General features: G+C 44.9%; 1 protein-coding gene across 3 annotated transcripts in view; it reads right to left on the reverse strand.

Annotated features, from left to right (window-relative positions):
* Nucleotides 1-9,072: 9,072 nt before the first annotated feature.
* Nucleotides 9,073-24,779, reverse strand: part of mvb12ba (multivesicular body subunit 12Ba) — a 55,872-nt gene continuing 40,165 nt past the window's right edge. For all 3 annotated transcript variants that reach the window (XM_042337343.1, XM_042337341.1, XM_042337342.1), the window contains exons 8-10: nt 20,531-20,586; nt 18,872-18,931; nt 9,073-11,945 (exon numbers count right to left, since the gene is read on the reverse strand). In XM_042337343.1, the coding sequence (XP_042193277.1) occupies nt 11,859-11,945; nt 18,872-18,931; nt 20,531-20,586 (203 nt within the window). In that variant the 3' untranslated portion in view covers nt 9,073-11,858. The remainder of the gene's footprint in view (nt 11,946-18,871; nt 18,932-20,530; nt 20,587-24,779) is intronic.

The raw sequence follows: 24,779 nt of genomic DNA on the forward strand, positions 1-24,779 counted from the left end.
CTTCAGAGTAAAAAAAGTCTGTAAGTGTAAGTTTACATTAGTGACATACATTTACTAGTTACTAAGATTTATGCGACCCCCTGAATAACTCTCCTTTGCTCACTTCAAGGTTTATGGGCTATAATGAACTGTAAGATGTGTGTTATCATGGCGTGTGCCAGAGCATATCCTGTGCAGATAAAACACACACAATTTATTATCCTGTGACTTTTAGTCTTTTAACAGTTTTCTTTTCGGCTTTTTTTGTGTGTCGTTGATGGAATAAGTCATTCCAGAGAGAAGGCAGTTCTTAAACAACCTCGTTTTATTTATTTTTTGAGGGCTTTTTTTAACTTTTTCTTTCAATTCTATTCTATTCGGAGGGGTTTTGTTGATTTTGAAATGCATTTGAATGCAAAATGAATTGTAACTATACTGTATGTTTTTATCCCTCTATTGGAAGGGATTTTATGTACAGTATTTAAAATATATTTTAATCTAAAATAAATTTGAAATATATTAGATTTTATCCCTCTATTTGGAGGGATTTTATATATTTTAATATAAAACTATATGTTAAATATATATTGTATATTTATTCCTCTATTTGGGAATATTTAATTCCATGCTGTGCTAAAATTCCCTATCGATAAAATTCCCCAGGTGTGCGTGTGACTGTGTGTGCACATGTGTGTGTGTGTGCATGTATATGTGTGTGTGTGTGTGGGGGGGGGGGTGGTGCTAATATGTCTATTGGAAGTATTTTTTGTTATTCTCTTCGGTAACTGCATTTTAGAGCAAACTTGCCAATTCATTACATTTGTGCATGTTGCAAAAGCAATTTTCGTTGTGGTTAATAGTTGATACCATTTAAAAAAAAAGTTTTTTAAAAAAAGAAAAGTATTTGTGAGTCACAGCCAATGAATCAAAGAGTGTGTGTGTTACTGAGAGATTAGCTGTTACACAGACACAGCACTTTGTTACCACACACACATATACACCTCCACACACTATAGCCCTGACACATTCCCTTGGATATAGACTGAGTAAAAACTTGCCAAGTGTATTTATTTTGTGGGCGTTTACAGCTAAGGCTCTTCTCCATCTATAGAGACCAACAACAACAACCACCACCACCACGACAATAATAATAATCCTTGCATTTGATACAGCGCCTTATCACGTCGTTCAGATGTCTCAAAGTGCTTCACAGAATATATTGTAAAGTGGAGTGATTGGGCATTTTGTGGGTGAAACGTGGCCGCCAATTGCGCACAGCAGACAATAATAATAATAATAAGCAGCTTTGACTTCAGAGAGAAATAACGAGGGAAACCGCTTGCAACATCAAAGGGAAGCCGCCAAAGAAGACAGTCGTTTTGTAATTGGGGAGAGAAACAAACTGGCAAGATGTGAGGCTGGGACTGACTGACTGACTGACTGGTGAAGCCAGCACTTGTTTAATGCGCTGCCCAGATGGGCTGAATTAGCTTTGGTTTGACATCGCCTGCTTAACGTCACCGAGAGAAACCCAGAGCTCTGTCATAAACTCTAATGAATGCATTAATAGATGTTTCTGCCTCTCAAAGGAAAGGGAATAATTTAAACAAAGTTATTAACACAGTCCACCTGGGCTGCTCTGCCTCGCTCTCTCTTCCTAATGGCCCAATAATGCACCAGAGTTTCATTAACTCCTTCTGTACTGTGACTCTATTCGGGGTTCAGGTTTGGGGGAAAGAGAGAGAGAGAGAGAAGCATAATAATAATAATAATCCTTGCATTTGATATAGCACCTCATCACATCTTCGAGATGTCTCACACGGCTTCACAGAATACACTGTAAAGTAAATCGACTGTATATTTTGTGGGCGAATTAAACTGGGATAATTTAGTGACCTAGTTACACATCACTGAGGTTAGTTAACTAACACAGATTTATGATTTTTGCTTGGCTATTAGCGGGGTTTAACTAGCAACTAAACCTGGCACGTTTGGAGTTAATTTAACCCAATTTTTCCTTTCAGTCAGTGAGCTAGGAAATATACACGGCCACGGCAGAGAGAGGGGGGGTTGTTTATCTTTGTTTGTTTGTCAGCAAATCCTTATTACTGGAGGTTAATATGTGTTTTCTTGTGTGTGTTTTTTTGAACCACAGGGACCACTTTGTCTTTAATCAACATCTTTTTTTGGGGAAAAAACTATGGATCCCTTGAGAGACATCATTAATTTCCCTTGAAAAAAAGGGCCCTCACACACACGAACAGAGGAGGGAGAGAGAGGGGAGGCAGGAGGAGGGGGGGGGGGGGGGTTGGGTTTGGGTTTATTGCATGCAGGTGCCTTCAAGAAAAAGCAAAGCACCCTGCAATAAATATGTCCCATAAAGAATTTAGTAGCACCTGAGAAGAGAGTGGGTCAGTGCACCTGTCTCCAGATGAATGCCATGCACTTGTCCCAGCCCACAGTGAGTGAGGCTGAGCTGTTTTGTTGCTCAGTAATCTCTATGCCTCAGGATATTGCCTTATTCCTGTGCGCAAAAAACCCCCATCAACTCTGTGATCTTTCTTGCATATTTTAAGCGTTAGGAAGCACACAGCATCATTTCCAAAGCAACCCACAGTCTAGCGTCTCCCAAACTTGGGTAAACGTACTGTATCTGTAAGCATTCCGGGACCCTACCCCTCGTGAAGGGGGCTATATAAGTGCAAGTTGTTGTCGTCGAGTGGTTTATAATAATAATACCAATCGTTGCATTTGATATAGCGCTTTATCACCTCACTGAGACGTATCAAAGCGGTTCACGGAATATACTGTGCTGTAAAGTGGATTGGCTGTGTAGTTTGGGGGCAAAACTCGGCGGCCAATTGCTGAGAGTTTTGTTATATATAAATTTATATATAAACATTTGGAAATACTTTAGAGTCAATTGCATTAGTTGAGGTTGGGGAGACAATTTCATAAATCAGCCAGTTTGTAAAAAGTAAACTGCTGGGAGAATGATCATCAGATTCTGCATCCTTCTCTTTTCGCCTCTCTTCCCCCACCCCCACCCTGTTTCTTCAAACAAATTATCCCGTGACCTCCCCACCCCCCCCCCCCCACACACACACAATAATAATACTCTCATTCATAAAGTCCAGGTTTCACCCACAAAATCTACAGTCAATTGATTTTATAGTGTATCCTGTGAAGTGCTTTGAGACGTCTCGAAGACGTGATCAGGCGCTGTATCGAATGCAAGGATTATTATTATTATTATTAACTCATTCAGTGCCATATTTGGGTGCAATGGGATTCCGAGGGCAGTAGGCAAATCTCATTCATCCCACATCCTCCCTCCTTCCCTCCCTCCCTCCCGGGTTCCATGTGAACACAAATGTACTTGGCTATTGTCCCACATCACGTTTAACATTCTGGCTTAGCACCTGAAGTAGGGGGTGGTGGGTGGGAGTTGAGGAGAGGTATCAAAGGGGCGGCCATCCTTCCAATCAGATACCCACCTGAGGTCCCATCCATGCCCCATTCGGGGGGGGGGAGGTCATTAAAGACCCCGTGGCGTCATTATAACCAAGAGGGAGGGGGGGGGGGGGTTTCTCCCCACCGTGCGGGCTGACAATCCTCCCACCAAATTGGCCGTTGACTTGATGGCTGTTTATGGGATCTTGCTGACCACAAATCGTCTGCCGTGGTCACCAACAAATGCGCAGTCACTACAGTTGGCAGCAACTTCCCGTGAAACACTTTGGAATATTTCATTCTCTCATGAAATATCATTCTACATTTGCTGTACTGTGATTCTATGATTCACTGTTACAGTCAGCGTGTAGCAAGCCGGGATTGTGACTATTTTACAATACGAACCACAAACTGAGGAACCCTTTTGTTTGCAGCTGACTACGTTAGACCAAGACGCTGGAATCTTTCAGCACACGTCCTCACTGTTTCCTATCACTTTTTTCCTCTTCCTCGGTGTGAGATGATTAGGTTGTGACAAGTGGTGAGAGCTCTGAACCACCCCCCCGGAGCCAAAGAACGCTGACGTGATTTGGGAAAGGTTTTAAAGATCAGGATTCAAAACACGAGGAGCGAAGGGGAAGCTTTCTTCTTTTCCACCCAACCTCAGGGTCTTGCTTACGTTACCTTTTATGTTAAGGTCTCAATTAAAGTTTTCACAACCAGCAGGGAAGACAGAGATAGCAGTAAAGTTTCGCCCACAAAATACGCAGTCAATTCACTTTACATTATATTCTCTGAAGTGATGTGAGATGTCTCAACGACACGATAAGGCGCTGTATCAAAAAATGCAAGGATAAAGAACGATTTCAGCACTAATATATAAATATGTATTTTTTTTGCTCAGCCGGGTGTCTGACACATGCAGAACCCTATCACTGTGTTTACGAGTATCCAAAGCAAACTGAGAATTCTCGGACTCCAGCTTTTGCCAGGCTTGGATTGATTCTCTGCCCTCCACCGCTCCTGATCCCTACCCCCCAGCTCGGGTCCAAATCCCTGACTGTCCAGCCCCTCCTGACGTGAATGGCGCCGTGTAAATGTAACTATAGTTCAGCCTGCAGAACAGTGCAGGCTTCCAGCATTTGTACCATTTATACATTTGTGTGGCTGTAAAATCCCGAAACGTTACTGCAAGCCGCACTGGGAATAGTTATATACAATGCTCTTTTGTTGCGGTCTTTAGTTGTCCCTAATTTGTAACTTCAATCCTTATCCTTACCTTGTGGGGGGCAGGGGGTTAGATGGGATTTTCAAGAAGGTAACTCCCCCCCCTACCCCCACACTCCACCCCCACACTCCCCCCCCCACCTCCCACCCGCTGAAACAGAACACTAAAGTGACGACTAAAGAAAGAACTGCATTTCTGTAGCACCTCATCATGTCGCAATGTGCCAGAGCTGTTTCTGCCTGCTCAGGCAGACCTCAACATCCCACGACCCTATTGGGAAAGAGAAGGGAATTTCTCTCTCTCCCGCCCCACAATCCCCCACATCAAAACGGCCGTTCACTCCGTGGCGCTGGGGAGTCTGCGAGACACCGCTGGGCGCAAATTTCCTGGTGTGTTTTTTCCCTGCAAATAATAGGGGTAATCATCCCTCCAAAAAAAAATCTGGTCACTCATGACTGTTTGTGGGTCACTGCTGGGTGCAATTGGCTCCCGTGTTTCGCCCACAAACCACTCCACTTTACAGTGGAGCGCTTTGAGATGTCTCAACGACGTGATAAGGCTCTATATATCAAATGCAAGGATCATTATTAGCATTATTGTTATTAAATACAGTCACCGCACTCGACAGCAAATGCCTTGGGAAGAGGCTTTGAAAATTCAACTTATATTGAACGCCAGAGTTGTTTGATCAAACTACACCCACCAAATCCACTACCATTTTCGAGCTCGTTCTGACACATCCCAGGTAGGGGTGGAATGTGGTGGGACAATGAGACAATAAGCAGAGCCACCTACGAGTCTTCTCCTTCCTTCTCTCGGGTCAATCTGCCGACCGGCTGATTTCATCACGTTGTGGCATATGATAATAATAACAATCTTTGCATTTGATATAGCCCCTTACCACATCGTTGAGACGTCTCAAAGTACTTCACAGAATGTACTGTAAAGCGAACTGTGCATTTGTGGGCGAAACGCAACAGCAGCGTGGATTGAGTCACCAATTATGTATTTTTTTTGAAGGAAAAATTTCCCTTGGAAAAGCGATCTGCCAATCGACTAACAAATGGGTTCCGACTTGCACCAGGTAAACAGAGGTGTGTGTGTGGAGTAAGGAAACTTGCCCAACGGTTTTGCCTGCCTGGGAATCGAACCCGGGTCTCTCGCTTGTGAAGTGAGAGCACCTACAGGACTCCATCAAGTGTCCCAAAAGTATTGTGCGATTCAGACAGTACGTAAAAAAAATCCAGCGTCCGTGACACAGCCAGAAAGATCTGGATTTGAATCTGAAAGCAACCTGAATCGCCAGTCAATGAAAGCACTTCCCCTGTTTCCCCGCTTTATTTCAATAAAATATATTGTGCCCCGTTTCCCCCCTGAAGCCGGCTCTCGTCGGCGCTGGGTGGCTGCTTTGAGGCTGAACGCATTCCTTTCTCACTGAGTATTTCTGCGGGAGGAATGGGAACTCTCCAGTGGAATAGTTAGAGTTAGACTGGCCTCTGAGTTGAGCGAGTGGATATTTTTTTTCAAGAAAAAAAAGTATATTAATAGATCTTGTGCACACACACCGACCGGCAAAAGAGAAAAAAAAATACATTTAAACGAAAGCACATCAAGTAGAAAGAAGGAACAGATGGTTTTGCTCAAAACTATCAGAATTAATGGCCTTCTGTAGTTCCCCTTAGAAATATTGGAAGCAGATGAGATCATTACCTATTAACTCTAATAATGAAAACCTGTCTTATTTCAAATGCGTATTAAAATACATGAATGACTTGTGGGAACAATTTTTCTCCACTCCCACCCCACCCCCCATCCCAATCCCTCAATTGGATTTTATTTATAAGTACGAAAAGCTTCATTAAGATGAAAGTGGAATCTTCAGTCAGAGAACATCTCACTGGCTCATGCACTGCAAGCGGATTTCCGGGGTCTCTTTGCGAACAGACACCCAAACCATTCACCTGCCTCCTCCCAACCCACTCGTCCCCCCACCCACTCACCTCCCTCCTCTCACCCCACTCAGCTCCCCAATCCAGCAAACGCAACGAGTTCTCAAATCAAAGACCCGTATGTGTGTGTGTGCATGTATGTAGCATACATGTGTGGGTCTGTGCATGTTTCTCTGCGTGTGTGTGTGTGTGTGTGTGGTGTGAGTGAGTGCACAACTATGTACATGTGTGTGTCGAGTCTGTAAGCACTGATCATCAAGACCGCTAAACACATGCAAGGAAACAAAATAATACCTTTTGCAATCATCCGATAGAAAGCCTGGCTCTGGCAGGAGAAGAGAACTGCGATGCTGGTATCAGACTCACCTGAGCATCAACATCGACGCTGTTTAAAAACAACCTAATAATTAATACTTGGGAGTAGTTTTTCCCTGGGCCATTGTCGGGATATTCGGGACAGCTGGAAGTCAAGTGATTTTCAAACGTGGAGCAAAAGCTCGGGTTGCAAGACATTTTGCAAATCTAAGCCGTTCTTTATAGTCATCGGAACCAAGTGCAATTGTCCGAACACACTCTGCAGCTATCCCCCCTCCCCACCAACAAAAAAAACCTTTGCCACACTTTGCATGAAAAGCCAAAGTTAAAATAATACAAACGGGAACGAGAATGAGACCAGAATGTGCGACATGATGACACGACAAGTACCTATGTTATTTGGCATTTTTCCTTCAGTGTAATTATTTCTGCCATTGGGTAATATTAGTGAATAAAACTGCTGCCAACATCAACATCAGGAGCATTAGCACTGTGATAAATATCAGTGTTCATTTCAGCATCGAATCACATACAAACTCAACACAATCACTGCACCCCCTCCCCCACCACCTCCACCCCACACCCCCACCCAGTGACATCTACTCAATAAAAATATTGGCAGGTCCAGTTATAGGCGGGTCCAGTGAGCCTGATAATTCCCTGGAGAGATGTGCATGTAAATGTGAAACAAAGATCTGAACAAATGGAGTTGTGGTGTAGATACATACCTGTTGGATGGTGGGGATTTTGCACACACACACACACACGTTACAGCCATAACGGAGCCCAACATGGAAGATAATTTCCTGTTAAACTCTCCAGTCCTCTCCCCAGCCCCAGTCCGCCCGCCCGCCATCCACAAACCACGTGCCCCTTACCCTGTTGAACCTCATTACTTACGGCCTGCCTCACCCTCGCAGTCAGGACCCCTGACTGATGCCGGCTATTTTTCACTAACAGAGCGGTAGGGATGGGGGGGGGGGGGGGGGGAGGGGGGGCAGGGTGGGGTGGGGGAGCAACAACCTTGTGCATATTATGCGAGAATGACGGATGGCGAGGGAATGAAATACAGATGTTTGCTTGATCTGCAGTGGCTCTCCAGTCCATGAGTTGCCTCCAGAGGTTCAACATTTGAACCACATATTGGCTCCAAACCCAACAAGCAGCCCTGTCTGAGACCCACTCAGTTTTTTCTTATGGAAAAAATATATTTTTTTAGCAACTTTTGCCCGAAAGGATCATTTTTCCTTCTTTCGAGGGAGTCCCAGCAAGACTTTCCCTGTCAAGGCAGAGACCTGGGGAGACCAGCTCAGAGCCTCCGCTTGTGGCTGCTGGGTGTATTATTAATAATAATAATATAATAATAATAATCCTTGCATTTGATATAGCAACTTATCACAACGTTGAAACGTCTCAAAAAAGCTTCGCAGAATATATTGTAAAGTGGAGTGACTGGGTGTTTTGTGGGCACAATGTGGCAGCCAATTGCTCATAGCAGCGTCCCACAAACACAACCAAACACGCGCACACCGAGTTGCTGTGATGTGGAAACGCCCTGGTCAGGTATATACATACACATTACACACATCCAGAGCGAGCGCCAAACACACAGCACCTGAGACAAACCACCGGCCCCGTCATTTAGCGTTGCGGGAGTTGTTTAATAACCTGGTTATCGACGCCACTTACTTGCATGAACAGCCTCCAGCTATTCCCACACCCAGTGAAGCGTCCATCGGGGTGAGGGGGCGCCTCGCCTCGCACCTCAGTCACCCTGGCCCTGCCGGTCAGTGCGTCCTAAAGGACACATTTGTGATACAGCGTTCAGCGGGTTAGAACAGAGGAGGTATTCAACTCAGCAAGTTTGCCCTCGTCTCTTCTCCTGACTCACCAGCCTAACGCGCCCCACTCCCTGCTCACTCCCCATCCCCTTCAATCACCCACTTTAACATTCCTCTTTCTCCAAGTGTCCATCCAATTCCCTTTAAACAACAATTCTAACCTTTTAATTCTCTGCGATGAGCTTAAATGTTTGCCCTCCTATTCTCTCCCCCCACACACCCCAGTGACATCCTCAATCTTCAACCCCTCTCCCCCCACACACCCACATAGTTCAACACAGGTGATGTTAACACAAAGGGACAGAGGTCAGTTAAAACAAGTGTTACTTTATTCAACAAGTTACATAATTAATACAGACTCAATGAACCCGGCATTGTAAACTTCCCTTTTGTAAATACAGGAACCAAGTCTACAATAAATACAGGAAAATTACAATTCTACAGAATCCAGCAACAATGGTTTCAATCTCTCGACAATTTTAAAATAAAATCAAGACACGAACGACTAACCTCACGTGGAGCTGGGTAAGTTACAACTTAATGTCATTCGCTCCCTCTACAAGTAAGATGCCGACATCTTGTTCGACGTTCTACAGCTTATAATTGAAATGTTACCACGTTCCGACCACTTAGGACAAAATACTACATCAGTGGTTAGTGACATTCTCAATGCTTTGCTCTCTATCACCTCCTCTCCCGCCCCTCCCCAGCCCTCCCCACCTCGCCCCATCCCCCCACCCCGAGGCTCACACTCCAGTCCGCTGCTCTTTCTACAGAAACACCTTGCTATCATGGCCGCTGGACCGTTTACCATTCAGTCTACCTCAGTTCGAGAACACAGAATTTCTCGAGGCAGATGCTCTTGTGGTGAAGCACGTGTAGGTAGCACCAGGAGTCACGAGGGGAGGGAGGGAGGGGGGAAAAAGAGACAGGTGGTGGGGGATCACAATGGGTATCTCAAATAGTGACTCCCGACAGTAGCTGAAGTGCATCCCACTGACCTGTGGGCACTCTGCTTTGGGAGCGCACTGAGCTTCAGCGGCCTTCCTGTTGGGTGGGCTTTGAGCCGAGGGGGGAAGCAGCGTCCGATTCCCGGGGGAAGCTAGGAGATCGGCCGTTCCAAAACCCTTCAAAGCACTTTTTTTGTTCAGTTCGGACAGCGACACACACACACACACACACACACAGGGTAATAACTACTCTATAAACTGGCTCAGCAACCAACCACAATGTGCAATCCTAAACATTGGCGTCTCTGACCCTGACAGTCCAAACCCTACATTGCAATAGCCACTAATTGGTTCTGCTAATGGAAATAAAGTTATATTAAAAGTTTTATTTACACAGAGTCTGTGCATTATCACTTATCAAATCTGCTCACGTATTAAATCAGCTGCTGTTGGTATAAAGCGTTAGGTTTCTGAGTTTGGTGCAAATACAGTACTGATAGTTGGCTCCTCACAGTGCAGGGCTCACTCACTGTAAACACAACTCCATACCCCAGGGGAGGCTGTTGCAGTCGGTCTCACTGACTGATGTAAGGCTGGGGACACATGGCAGTGGTTGAAGCTGCGATTAAGGGGCTCAATGAGAGCTTTTACAGTGTCGCACAATTTCAGAGAAACAACCACAACGACAAGAGCAAAGGGGATTGAGGAACACTAGTCCAAGCTACAGGGCGAGTTGGAAAGAAAAACACAATGGGTAAGATTATCTGAAACAAACAAACTAACACACAGACAGCGACAACAAGAAAAAAGTCAGACAGTCAGTCCATCAATAAAAAGGAGCCCAAACGCTTAAAATGCAGTGCAAAGCAGCTCAGTGCATTTTACAGACTGACACACATCTCGGGGCGACAGAGCAGCTTTCAGGGGGGAAATACTGCATCAACAGTCAGCAGCGAAGTGTTGTTCCCGTAACAGAGGATCACCGAGGGTAGGAGCTCCCATCATCGCTGCCTTCGCCTACAGCCGTCCAGCTAACTGTCTTCTCTCCAAGACTTCAAGACGTAGCACGTCTATTATTTTTTTACAACACACATGCAGAAATAATTCTCAAATTCCAACAGAGTAACATTCTCTCATGTTTTTTTTTCTCTCTGGGACATCCAGACCCAACAGAAAACCAATTATAGAGAGAAACTCGGAATAAAGCGCTACATAAAATCACTTCTGCACAAAAATGTCCTTTTGTCTCTGGCAGTGCAGAGTGCAGAAGGTCTTAAGACCCCCTTCTCCCCCCATCCTAAAACACATAATCCTTGATCTGAATAAAACTGTAATGTCCACTTCAGCAATTCTGCAGTTCAAACAGCGTTGATTCTCTCTTTGTGACTCTCGACTAATTTGGAACAAGAAAAGTAAAAAAAAACACCACAAATGTAACATGATCGTTCGAAATCTACCCTTCCTTCCCCTTTACACCACACAACAGTCTAATCCCTCCCTTTCGATAAAAATGGCTTAGTTTAGTACAAAAACATTAGTACAAATGGCTTGAATGTCTCCGAGCTGAAACGCTGTATAAATGTCAGTAGGAGAGAACAAGGGGTGGGGGGGGGAAAGAGAGGGGGGAGCGGAGCGGGAATAGAGGAGCCCATCCACCCCCTCTCCACCCCAAAAAAGAGTTGCTGGTGTGAATTTTGACTTGTGCAAATCACTTTGACAGAAGGAAAGCAATGGCTCAAACTGGTTCGAGGAATAAGAGCGAAGAAGAAAAAAAATAATGGCATCCAGCCTCGGATTTTATACTTGTTACAAATGGTAAACAAACCAAAACACAGGAGGCTGAGAGACCGGCAACTGGAGACCACATCGAAACGCACAGCGATAAGAGAAAAGGGGAAAAAAAAGACAGCTCCACGTACAAAAGTCCTACTGCTCTATGTTAAGTTGTAGGCAGGTTGCTGGCTATGGGAAATCACGTTCTGTCCCATTGAGTATATGGGAGCCATTTCAGTAGAAGGTAAAAGGAACAAAATCTCCCAGCGACGCTGCTTGCTGTGACGGTGCCTGTTCCGGTGGTCGCTCGGCACCCCCCCACTCACTTTACGACAAGCGTTGGTGGCCGCACGTGCGCTCACGCGTGTGTTCAGGACGACGGCAGCAGGCTGGCTTTGTTGGGACTGGGAGGGAGGTGGGCAGCGGCACTCTGTTCCGTTCGGAAGCTGTAGTCGTACTGCCGGGAGAGAGAGAGAGAGAGCAGAGTCAGCACAGGATCGATGTCGGAAAGGTTTTCAGAGGGTTTGAGACACGCACAACAACAATACCAACAACAACAATAACTTGTATTGATGCAGCGCCCCTCAAGCAGGGTAGCATCCCAGAGCGCTTGAGAGTGGCGGACACACAGGAAGAAAACCCATATGGAGCAAATGACGGAAATAGCAATAAAGAGGTTGTGTGTTTCCACACATCGTATATTCACATTGGGAGGACATCCCAAATCGCTTCGCAGGATTTACTGTAAAGTGAAGTGACTGTGTATTCCGCAGGCAAACAGAGATAGCAATTTACGTACAGCAATGTCCCCACAAACAGCTCATGGCGTGAAAGATCAATTTTACCTGGGGGACTGTCAGTCAAGACTCAGAAACTCTACACAGATTCTCCCCGTTATGGCTTACATTTGTTTATTCAGTGCCTTCCCCGTAAATGAAACGTCTTGAAGAGTTTTACACAGTGAGATTGGATTAGATCAGCAATGAAGCGAATATAATGGAAGTAAATTTGGCAGAGGTATAGTGACCCGATTAACACACAGTTATACGCACAGAGACAAACACACATGGGTTATGGAAATTCACACAGGTGATACGGGGCCGGGCATTTTTTGAGTGATCAAGGTAAATGTATTCATGCCAATGTCATGTTGCCCACCTAACACAACGCTGATATAATCACGAGATAAGAGGAAGCGAGTGAAAAGCCCGAAGCTCAGATAACAAGCAAAACTGCGGTCGTTTGCTCTGAACTACAGATCTTAATAGTTGCCAACTCATCATAGTGCCACTGCCAAGAATAAGGTGGATAGATATTTGTTAGGTATAACGGTATCAAGGGATATGGGGCAAGGCGGGTAATTGGGAGTTGAGGTACAGATCAGCCATGATCTTATAGAATGGCGGAACAGGCTCGAGTGGTTGAATGGCCTCCTCCTGTTCTATTGGTGCTGTAAAAGGCTTGTTTCATTGCACATGGGGCGAGAGGGGAAATATAGCCACAAAAACCTGTGCTTCTAAATTGCTTTTCACATAGGAAACCATCCTAAAGTCCCTCAGAGAGAGTGCGGAACACTCGGCAAGGAAAGAAAATCTTTAACCGGCTCTTCCAGCTCGTTTTGATCAATTCCCAACACAGTGGAGTCCTGTAGCTCAGTGGTTAGAGCACTCGCTTTGCAAGTGAGAGACCTGAGTTCAATTCCAGGCAGAGGGCGAAACCTTGGGCAAGTTTCCTTACTCCACACAGAGCCTAATAATAATCCCTCCAAAACCAAAAACAATAATAAATTGGTCATTTTCAATCTACGACTGTTTGTGGGACATTGCTGTGCGCAATTGTCTGCCGCGTTCGCCCACAAATATACAGTCAATTCACTTTACAGTATATTCTGTGAAGCGCTTTGGGACGTACTCCCGACGTGAAAAGTGCTATATCAAATGCAAGGATTATTATCATTATTATTATTATTAAGACAAGTTTCAGCCTTTGGATTAAACACCGTGACAAACGCTCCAACGCATGCACACACACACACGCATGCACACGCACACTCATGCACACGCACACTCATGCACATGCACACGCGCGCACAGCAGGAAAGAAACCGCTCGGGTTCACAGCCCTGGCCGATGGCATTAAGTGAGGAGTGGCTGCCACCTGGTGGCCACGGCTGGGAACACATGTCCTCTGTCAACCGGTGCATTGAATTGTCTTGGATTTAGCCAACAGTCACGGTGGGAGATTGTGTGGTTTATGAAGACCGGCACGGACCAGTCGGGCTGAACGTCTCGCGTCCCTGACCTATCCCTACGTAACAATACGTCAGCTGCTCTCGGTAACAACCACCACCATCCTGGCCGGCAATTACTGCAAAACTCACCGAGATTTTTAAAACGTGATACGTTGATATAAAAGAAAGCTTTCTTCTAGAAATGTCACACGTCCCGCAGTCATGGAGAGAGGGGATTAGGCAGCTGGTGGTGGGGGGGGGGTGGTTAAGTTTCCTGGTTCGCGGCTCTCTACACCAGCGCAACGTGTCCCAAGACAGGAGGGCACCGGCCAGCTTTAAGCAAACATTGAGGGGCCTTCACCGAAGATAAATTGTTCTGCCAGATTCCCAGGTCTCCAGAGGAAGATAAAGCCAGCAACACTGGGTAAGTGCATTGATACTGCTCCACATAGTGGCTTCACACCTTCCTTAGCACTGCTCTGGAGCAAGTTTGCGCCGTAGCCTTTGTGTGGGAGCGCGCTCTGCCCACCCAGACCAGACCAGACCAGACCAGACCAGACTGCTCGCTGTAAGTAACGATGAGGAATGGATTCTGTAAGGTGCTGTGATACACTGTGAGAGGGAAACTCGCCTAAAGCATGAGACACCCAGGAAACACATAGCATCAGATGAGCTTGCCCAGCGCCTCAGTGCAAGTACATTCTCTGGTCCATGAAAGACAGACAAAACACACTCAACCCACGCCCCTCTGGAATAAATGCAGCGAACCAGAGCAGAGCAGCCCCAATATTGAGCTGAAAGCAGCTTGTTACCCGTCCCCTCGCATCCTGTTTGTACATTTCCCGGGAGCCAAAATAGGGACAAGAAATTTGTTCTCAAATAAAAACACTGTCTCAAGTTTTCTGTTAAAATGAGTAAAAAAGCAGCTTTTAAATTCTCCCAACAAATTCCACCTCCTGTTTCCTCTCCGTTCTCCCCCCTCACCCACCACATACTCCTTCCCCAAAACACTTCTCAGAAGTTGATGCTAACGCCAGGAAGTTAGAGATGAGAGTTCCTTGGAGGCCAGGATTAATATTGCTATTCTGGATTTGAGAATAAACTGCAGTAAATCACACTGCAAAATAATGCAGATGCTGGAAATCTGAAACAAAAACAGAAGTCGCTGGGAACACTCAGCAGGTCAGGCAGCATCTATGGAGAGAGGAAAGTGGAAAAAGGAAGAGCCCCATTTCTACCCCATTTTCTCCTTTGACTTCCTTGCCCTGCCCCCATCCCCCCTCTGTTAGCCCTTAAAAGCCTCTCCCTCCCAACATGCCCCAGTTCTGACGAAGGGTCGGGGACCCGAAATGTTGACTCACTTTCCTTTCTCCATAGATGCTGCCTGACCTGCTGAGTGATCCCAGCGACTTCTGTTTTTGTTGTAGTAAATCACTGCTTCCTGCCCGCTCATCAGATCAAATCTCAAACAATTACAACGGAGTTACACGTGCGATGTGCAGACTATCACACAATGATGAAGTTACTGCTCTCTCGCTCGCTCGCTCTCTCTCTCTCAAACACATTAAAAAGAGCTTTGCACTCTCGTGCCTGCAGTGCCAGCCTTTAAACGTCAGCGAGAGAAAACTAATAACGCGTCCAAGGTGCAATGACATTCACTGGTCAGGAAGCCCTGCGGAAATGAGCTGTCCTTCAAACCGTTTCAGCCGCAGCCCTGCAGTAATCAAACCCGCCACTGGAGGGTGATAGCAGACCGCGCTTCGCCACGAGGTACTGAAACACCGCTGCACTTTGTGGAACCTGTAAAGTGGGCGACGAGACTTTCTCGAGAACAAATTAACAGCAGCATTAACGGCACGTGGCGAGCACGGGGCGCGCTCATTACTTCGGGAGGCAGATAATTGCTTACAAAAATACAAACAAAAGTATAATTATCATGATGGATTGCAGCGACAGGGAGCTCACATCATACAGCCCATGCATCAATGTCCACTAGTTAAAAAAAAATAATGAAGAAACATTGGAATATATGCACGGGATGAAAGCAAAGATGATCAAAAATTCTTAATTTCCCAGCTTTTTTTATGGTTGACAAGCATGTCTTCATTAATTTGCCTCGTACTCAGTGATGTCACAGCAGAAACTGTGTCAGCTCCCAGCCAGCAAGTCAAAGGAAATGGGACTCATTTTTCAAAATACAAATACATAGAGATGTCAGCTAAAAATGTTTACTAATTAACACTTTAAAAAGACACAAATTAGATATGCGTGACTACGCGCAATTATAATCAAGAAGTGTTTCTGTTCTCATTTGGGAATCAAAAGGAACCTAATTGCTAGAACAAGCATTGAAAATTCTTCCCACTTAGCAGATATGTTTATTAATGGGGACCAAGCGTTTCCAGAGCCGATCTTGTTCTCCCAGTGAGTGAATACTATCAGGAACTCAGCCCTGAGTACCAAGAGCCGGCCACATTCAACACTCGCTCCAGGAATTATTACACCTGGAGTCCTGTAGCTCAGTGGTTAGAGTGCTCGCCTCGCAAGCGTGAGACCTGGGTTCGACTCCTGGGCAGGGCAAAATGTTGGCCAACTTTCCTTACTCCACTCGCCTGATAATAATCCCTCAAGAAAAAAAACAATAATAAGTTGGTCACGACTGTTTGTGGGACGCTGCTATATGCAATTGGCTGCTGAGTTTCGCCCACAAATATACAGTCAATTCACTTTACAGTATATTCTGTGAAGCGCTTTGAGACGTCTCGAAGACATGATAAGGCGCGATATCAAATGCAAGGACTATTATTATATTATTACCTGTGCGAATGTGGAGTTATAATAATAATTCTTGCATTTGATATGATATAGCGCCTTATCATGTCTTCGAGACGTGAATCAACTCCGTATTTTGTGAGCGAAACACTTATTTGTCTGCAAGTGCATTGCAAGCAGGCACTTCGCAAGAAAACCTGAGCCACTGATAATCATAATCCGGTTCCCACATCACAAACATGCTAACTCCAGGACCTATTTAATTTCACCGCTTGGAAAAACTCCTCTCTCCTCCCACACAACCACCACCCCCCCACCCCCCCACTACCCACCAACCAACATTCTCTATTCCAGGTTTCCAGAGGAAAAGATTACCTGAAACCTATTCTTTCTGGGTAAAACGCACTTGAGCTGGTGATTTTGGAGGACAGCGTGGCGGGGGAGGAGGGAAAGTACGGGCAAGTTAAGCAATTTGGAAACATTAAATCATCACACGGATTATTTCCGAAAAAGAAGGAAAAGAAAAATCGCAGATGCATTTTTTTTCCCTGTAAGAAGAATTTTGTGTGTTTATGATGCGTACTGGGGGACAGAGGTGAGGAGAAACGTCCTCTCAAACACAAGGAAGAATCCCACAAGTTAATGTTAACATCTCCCCCCCCCCCCCCCCCCGACCGTTAAAAAACGCTCCATTGGGGAAGCCACAAGCAAGAGACATGGAGGGCCTTTCTGTGCTGTAAACTTTTTCGGACTATACATAAAGCATTGGGTTTAAGCTTGTTTCCCTCTAACAACCCTTCCATTAAATAATTACAATCCGAGAGGCAGTGACTGTTTCATCACATTCTGCATTCTGAGTTCATCTATCTCTCCTGCCCACCAGCTCACTAAATACAGCGCATTAATGCAACTCAGATTTGCTTAATCATTTACAGCACATTTATAATTAATACCCTCCTTGATTTTATTGTAGCTTTATTCATCTTAGCTCCGTGTTATTTGTAGTGTTGGTGTTATCTTTCACCCCGAGGTCTAGATCGCAGCCCACACAGGGGATTGGGGCTCCCCAGGCTTGGGTCTCTGCCAGTTTATTGCGCGGCTGTTACCAGCACACAGATAGGTTCTCGATTTTAGCACAGACGGTGAAATGGCTCCTCTAATTCCAACTTCACCAGAAGATGTGGGTCCCCAAGGGGCTCTGTCGGCAGAATAGCTTTATAATAAAAATAATAATAATAATCCTTGCATTTGATACAGCGCCTTATCTCATCTTCGAGACGTCTCAAAGCACTTCATAGAATATACTGTAAAGTGAATTGACTGTGTATTTTGTGGGCGAAACACGGCAGCCAATTGCACACAGCAGCGTCTCACAAACAAACAGTTGTGGATTGAAGTGACCGATTTCTTCTTTTTTTTGAAGGAATTATGACCCCCAGAAAAGTGACCCATCTGCCAATGGGTTCCTACTTACTGCTAGGTAAACAGAGGCATGTGGAGTAAGGAAAGTTGGCCAACATTTTGCCCTGCCCAGGAATCGAACCGAGGTCTCACGCTTGCGAGGCGAGCGCTCTAACCACTGAGCTACAGGACTCCACAATGTTAAACACACAAGCTGTAAATGGCTGCCATTTCAGGCTACAGCCGAGCGCTGAGACAACGTTCTGGGAGACTATGTACACGAGGACCAGAAAGTTTCGGACCATTATCAGGCGCAGGCCAAAACCGTTAAGACAAGAATGAATCAACTCTCCCTTCCTCTGACTCCCCTTGTGGGACAATCAATCTAGGTTCACTGTTAGCTTCAGTCATATCAGAAGATTTATAGAGATGTTATTGATTTGTCCCAAGCAGTGAAGTAAATCTGGCCCCAGCAAGCAAACTGGGAGAGTTTAAAGACTGAAAGATAAAGAAGGTGAACTCCACAATCGCACTGCGGCCACAGTCTCGACACCTGATCAGGCTCGATGTGGGCACAACACAAAACAAAACAGCACAATACAACACAGGACAACACAGCACAACACAACCAGAGAAATGAATGGAAAAGCTGCTGGCACGTGAGTTAGAAATAGAGGTATTGAACCTTTGAAGCTAAGATGTTCGGAAACGCAATGGCGTCAGATTGGGGAGAATTATAAAGCAAGTTGTAACAAACGTCCAACGCCAGCCACTCTGGTGTCTTCTCTCGTTTCTGACTCCCCCATAAAGTGGGGGGTCCGAGTGGGGACCACAGGTCGGGCCACGAGACACGGGTTACAAACCTTCGCACAAGTCCTGTGATTCACACAGCGCCGTGTGGGAATGTATGGTCAGGTTCCCTGACGACAGCACCGAAACGCTCGGGCCGGCGAGAGACTCATCACCAAATGGACACTTACTTCTTTCTCTATTTCGGCCAACGACTTGATCGTGATGCTCATTAAGTCGATGGGTTGTACCTGAAATCACAACACAAGCAGCACTTCAGCTGTCGACAGTCTAAACATGCGTTTGCAACAACAACAACAAATGGCATTTACACAGAGGCCTTTCACGTTGGGAGGATGTCCCAAGGCACTAGACAGTCGGGAATTTGGACCCGAGCTGGGGTTTGGGATCAGGAGGCAGTGGAAGGCAGGAAGTGTAGGAGTAGAAGGGTGACCAACGGCGCGGTCGAAGAGGAGGGTCTTGAGATGGGTTTTGAAGGAGGGAGCAAGGTGGAAGGACCGTGGGATGGAGTTCCAAAGGGTGGGGGCAGACAGGCTGCACGATACATACCGTAAACACCACGGCACTCACACTCACTCAACCAAACGTCAGGAAGGTAGAATCCCACTCGGTCGCCACTGAGCTACGCTTTGTGGCGACACTGACATATCTCAGACTGAATTACTGCTTGACATGATACAACACTGGCACGATTCTCATTGGTAACGTCTATTAAATCCGCCTCAAACAACCCTGAAGACACGCACAGAGCACATCCCTTAAAGACTTCCAGAGTTTCAAGCGTACAGATGTCGCCGTACGCTGTGGCTCAATCTTCCGTGCAACGACAAAAAGGGACCCACTGCTTTAGCCCAAGTTAAATCAAGTGTTACGTGCCTCCTCTCCCCACGCCTGTGTCTACCGACTGTCTTAATAATTCATATTTTGTCTGAATCTTCCCCACTGCTCACGTCCCAGATCACTTGGTGTTGATTTTGCTAAATTTCTTCTAAGTAATGTTTGTGTTGCTCTGGAACCCAGCGGAGGTGCAGCTGCTGTTTAATTAAGATTTAGCTCACCCCCTCCCAACACTCCCAACCAGATCTGGTAAACAGCACAGAAAAAGGCACTCCATGGAGCCTGGACAACAGCCAACCTGGGCACATGGTGAAAATCTGTTTACTCAGCCAACTTGGGCCTCTCAAAGTCAAACAGATTTCACAAGCGCACAAGCGGGGCTGGTCCGAACCCACCTTCTGTGAAAACACTGGGTATTTTTCATTAAAACAAGAGTGGAGCAATAAAAATAATAATAATAATCCTTGCATTTGAAATAGCGCCTCATCGTGTCTTCAAGACGTCTCAAAGCGTTTCACAGAATATCCTGTAAAGTGAATTGACTGTATGTTTTGTGGACGAAACGCGGCAGCTAATTGAGCACAGCAGCGTCCCACAAACAGTTGTGGATTCAGTGACCAATTTTTTTAAATTTCTCACCCTTTGTTCACGGCTAGTAACACACGATTCTCTAATCACACTGCACGCTCAGGCACACACGTATGTATGGACGGGGGCGCTCCTGTATCAACTAAATCAGAACCCCCAACCCCCCCAACAAAAAATTACATTTTCACAAGAGAGAAAAAAATAAAACTGAACTTGAAGTAGTCTTACTTAATGCTCAACATACAGACTGATAATTTCATGTCTCTTCGGTATTTACAAGTTATGGTAGCGCTGGGAAGTGGACGGAATTTTAATCTGGGATCTCTTGAAAGGAAAGCAGTGAAAATGAAAGAGGAACAGTTAGTTGGTCAATCAGTCCACGGCAATATAGTACAAGAACTTACAGCGTCGAGAGCACTGGCAAACTTCTCTGAAATCGTGAAAGGTACACCATCCATTGCTGAAAAAGAAAGAGACAATCAATAACCCTTAATGACACCTATTTAACATTCTCCACTGGCGCCCAGCAGTTGCAAATCCATCTTTTGTTTTCTTCCCCAAATAAATAAGTTATTGATTATAGGACCATCGGAAATTTACAGCACACAAGGCGGGACGTTCAGCCTGCCCGTGACTATGCTGTGCTCGCTCCCCCCAATGAAGCGCTCTAATCTCACTCCCTTGTTCCTTTCCTTTGTGCTTTTAAGCGATCTGGGATGCTGTATAATTGCAAGTTTTTGTCACTGTTGTTGTTCCTCATTGTGTCTGTACTGAGCTCAACTCAAAATTCAACAACCAACAGCGCCAATGGCCAACGCCAAGCTTGGACTTAAACTCCTGTAGATTGCAGGCACGAGGACACACAAGGGGAAATGTAATAGTTTCCATCAGTTGAGTTGCAAATCGCTTTTTCACAAGACTGGATTCTGACGATTTGAGCAATAAAACTTGGATTGGAAGATCTATACCAGTTGGCTCATGAATATTAGAAAATCCATAAAAAAAAACTACTCTCATATGAAGACTTGCTCAATTTGATTCAATTACCCTCTGATAATGGGCTAATGCAAAAAGAAACACAGTACAATGTGACTTGAACTGAATCAGGCCTGGGAACGATATAGGCACAACTGATTGTTCAACTGGTCCAACCCACACTGCAGATTACATGGCACAAGTAAAACATTCTCTAAACACCAAGAGCAGAGCATTCAACTTTAGAGCATTCTTTTTTACTGTTTTGTGGGAAATCTTTACAGAATATAACTCGTATAAATTGAGAGATTTGCAAGAGGATTTGCCGTAGTGTTTCCTGAAGGTACATGTATCTGGACTGGCACCGACCCTCTTGGACTACAGAAATGATATTAACTAACGTATGTACAGTACGTTTACTGCTAATTTGGTCACTCAAACCACGGCTGTTTGCGGGACCCTGCTGTGCGCAATTGGCTGCCGCATTTTGCCTGCAAAATATATAGTCAATTCACATTAGTGTATTTTGTGAAGCATTTTGATATGTCTCAAAGACATGATAAGGCGCTATATCAAATGCAAGGATTACTATTATTATTATAATACATGGACAATACTGGCATGTCAGCCTGGACCTCAAGCTCATCTTGGCAACCTTCCGACCCAGAGGCAAGAGTGCTGCCAACCGAGCCAGGCTGCCACGTACTAACCCACGAGCTATTCACTGCACAACTCCCCAACTTTTACATACATTTACTTTCTTTCACTCCAGCGGCATCAAATTCAGAGCTAAACATCTGTGACAAAGCAACTCATGGCAGCACTGTAAACAGAGTGCGATGTCAAGGCCGTTCACACTGCTGGGACTAACCCGGCACTTGTAATTGTTTAAATAAAGCACTAATGCATGGTGCACTACAGCTAGTTCATTCACCTAGCACAAAGGATGAAAATAAGGACATGCCACAGGCTCACTACTTTAATTAGCATTCTACCAAACAAACGAGCTTGAGCACGGCTGTAATTAAACAGGGTTGTAATTAAGTATATGCCCTTTATCCTAATGATCATGGTTAAAAATGGCACGTAGCGTGAAACTCTATTATTAATCCTGTAACCTCGTACTGAGACGAGCGTACCTAGGAATCAGCACGTCAAGGCTGTCAAATTTTAACACTGCTTTTGTTGATAACATACATATATTCGGAGATAGTTCATTGCTTTGCGATCAACATCAACTGGAATTTTTCTCATATGATGCACAATATTCAAGTATGAAAACCTTCCAAGTCTTTTTAACTCCATTCTAACAAAGACACTGATATTTTGTGTGTGTGTGTGTGTGTGTGTGTGGAAGTGTTCTCAAAGTAGGTCAGTGCTGATGGAATAATACTAATAATCCTTGCATTTGATACAGCGCCTTAGCATGGTTTCAAGGCGTCCCAAAGCGCATCGCAGGACATACTGTAAAGTGAATTGACTGGATACCTTGCGGGTGAAACGCGGCAGCCAAGAGCGGGTTTACCCATTATGTTACTCCAGATCACTCTCATTCTGGTGGAATTATAGGCCAGTAAAATGGGCCGCAATTTAGAAGGTGAGATGGGCAAAGCTAATGAAATTCTTGGTTAGATCTCCATAGCACTCAACTTAAGTCCAAAGAATCTATCCCGTAACAACTGTAAGAGGTAAATGCTTGAGAGCATTAGACAGGATGCACGCTTGGTATATCAGTCCTTACCCTACTTTACTTGTCCCCTGCTGATCATTTTGCAACAACAACAAACTACATTTACACAGCGCCTTTCATTGCGACAAGGCAGAGTTTTTTCCTTAGGGGTTGGGATCCTTCCACCGACGATGGACCCAAATCATATTGGAAATGGAAATAGTGAGCGGACCAGGGCACACCTTCAAGACCATTGCACTGGGTGTCTCATGTGGAGAAAATCACCAGTGGAGGTGCTGAGTGTCTTGTTTCTGCTGTGTTCCATTCCACGATTCTCACACACAACCACAGACCAAATGCCAGTTTTGATCTCAGCCTCGCAGTCTGGCTGACAGAAACACTTCCTTTTGATTCGCGAATGTAACAAAAACATTGAAGCTTCTTTCCAGCGGGGCATTAAATCCACATCAATGACTGTTATTGACGAGCCGAGCTGCTACAAGGCATCACAATGCTTGGGAGTCCCCAGCTCGATAACCCAGCTCAGGCACCGGAAAATACAAACAGAATAGGACGGGTGTACACATAAATTATAACAGCAGCGTTTTGTCATTCAGCCACCTGAAACAAGACTCAAAATCAATTCAGAACAGAAACATGATCACTCAAAAAAAAATCACCAGTGAACTTTTCTAAAAAAAAGTATATTACCAACTAAGTTGGTAGCCCTCTCCGCCTCAAGCCCTACATCGGGACTTTGAGCTCAGTTTCATCTCACCCTTCAATGCAGGTCATGTGGTTTGTATGAATCGTTCAATTCAGGTCCCGTCTGTTCCTTCAAGTGGACGTTAGTTAAAGACCCTGTGACACTGTACTGAACTGTCCTGACGGTCAACCTTCTAAAATGAAGTGGTGATCCACTTTCCTGGCTGTTCGCTGGCAAAATACAGTCACTACATTTAACAGCAATTAACCATTTAGTGCTTAGAGACATTTCAAATGCATCAAATATATGATATTAGAACCACAGAATCATAGAATCTTACAGCACAGAAGGAGGCTATTCAGCCCATCGTGCCTGTGCCAGCTCTTTGAAGGAGCTACCAATCAGTCCCACTCCCCCGCTCTTACTCCATAGCCATTTAATTTTTTCCTTTTCAAGTACTTATCCAATTCCCTTTTGAAAGCTACTATTGAATTTGCTTCCACTACCCTTTCAGGCAGTGCAATCTAGAACATAAAAACATTAATATAAAAACTTTGTAAATGAACAGTGATGCCAGTGGAACTTAAAAGGTTAATTTTTTTGAGTAATTATTTAACCGGGGCTTTCATAATTACTCAATAGCAATATAAACGCAGCCAGCAAAAAAAATGTAAGCATAACTTACAGCACCATTACCGTGCTTGAAGCTAGTCTTAATTTCAGATGCTGTGAAGCTCTGATGCACTTCTTTAAACTTGATTACTGAACACGGTAAACAATGAAAAGCAATACGCTTTCCATCATTTCATTTAAAAATGATGCAGTGCAAAATTATCCTCGTGAATGATGGAGGCAAAGAACAGACTCAGCAAACCGAGTTTTGGATCATTGCTTTATTAATGGTCGTGTCAGTGGAATGAAAAATGCTAACATTGTCATGTTTAGCTACTAGGTGTAGATGGATTGTGCCTTCAGTACTCAGAGGGTTACGGTTCCACACAGCGTATGAACACTTTATTGGTGTACGCGGAGAGAAACTCAACGCATCTACCCAAGGAATCCAAGAACAATGTGTCACCAATTCCTCCGTCACTCAGTCTCGGGTGCGCTCATGAGCAAAACAGTTATCATCCCAAAGTTCAGACCCATTACCCTTTTGAGTTTGGGGCAAATCGCCTCATTTTGCCTGTTGTGGAGCTTAGGTCTTGGATTTTTATTAAGAACAAAATGCTCTTGCTTTCTGAGAGCGGCAAACATATAAACAGCCTGCATTTATTTATCTTTAATTTAAAACAGCGTCCCC

The sequence above is a fragment of the Callorhinchus milii genome, unplaced genomic scaffold (assembly GCF_018977255.1).
Source record: "Callorhinchus milii isolate IMCB2004 unplaced genomic scaffold, IMCB_Cmil_1.0 Scaffold8, whole genome shotgun sequence".
NCBI classification, from domain to species: domain Eukaryota; kingdom Metazoa; phylum Chordata; class Chondrichthyes; order Chimaeriformes; family Callorhinchidae; genus Callorhinchus; species Callorhinchus milii.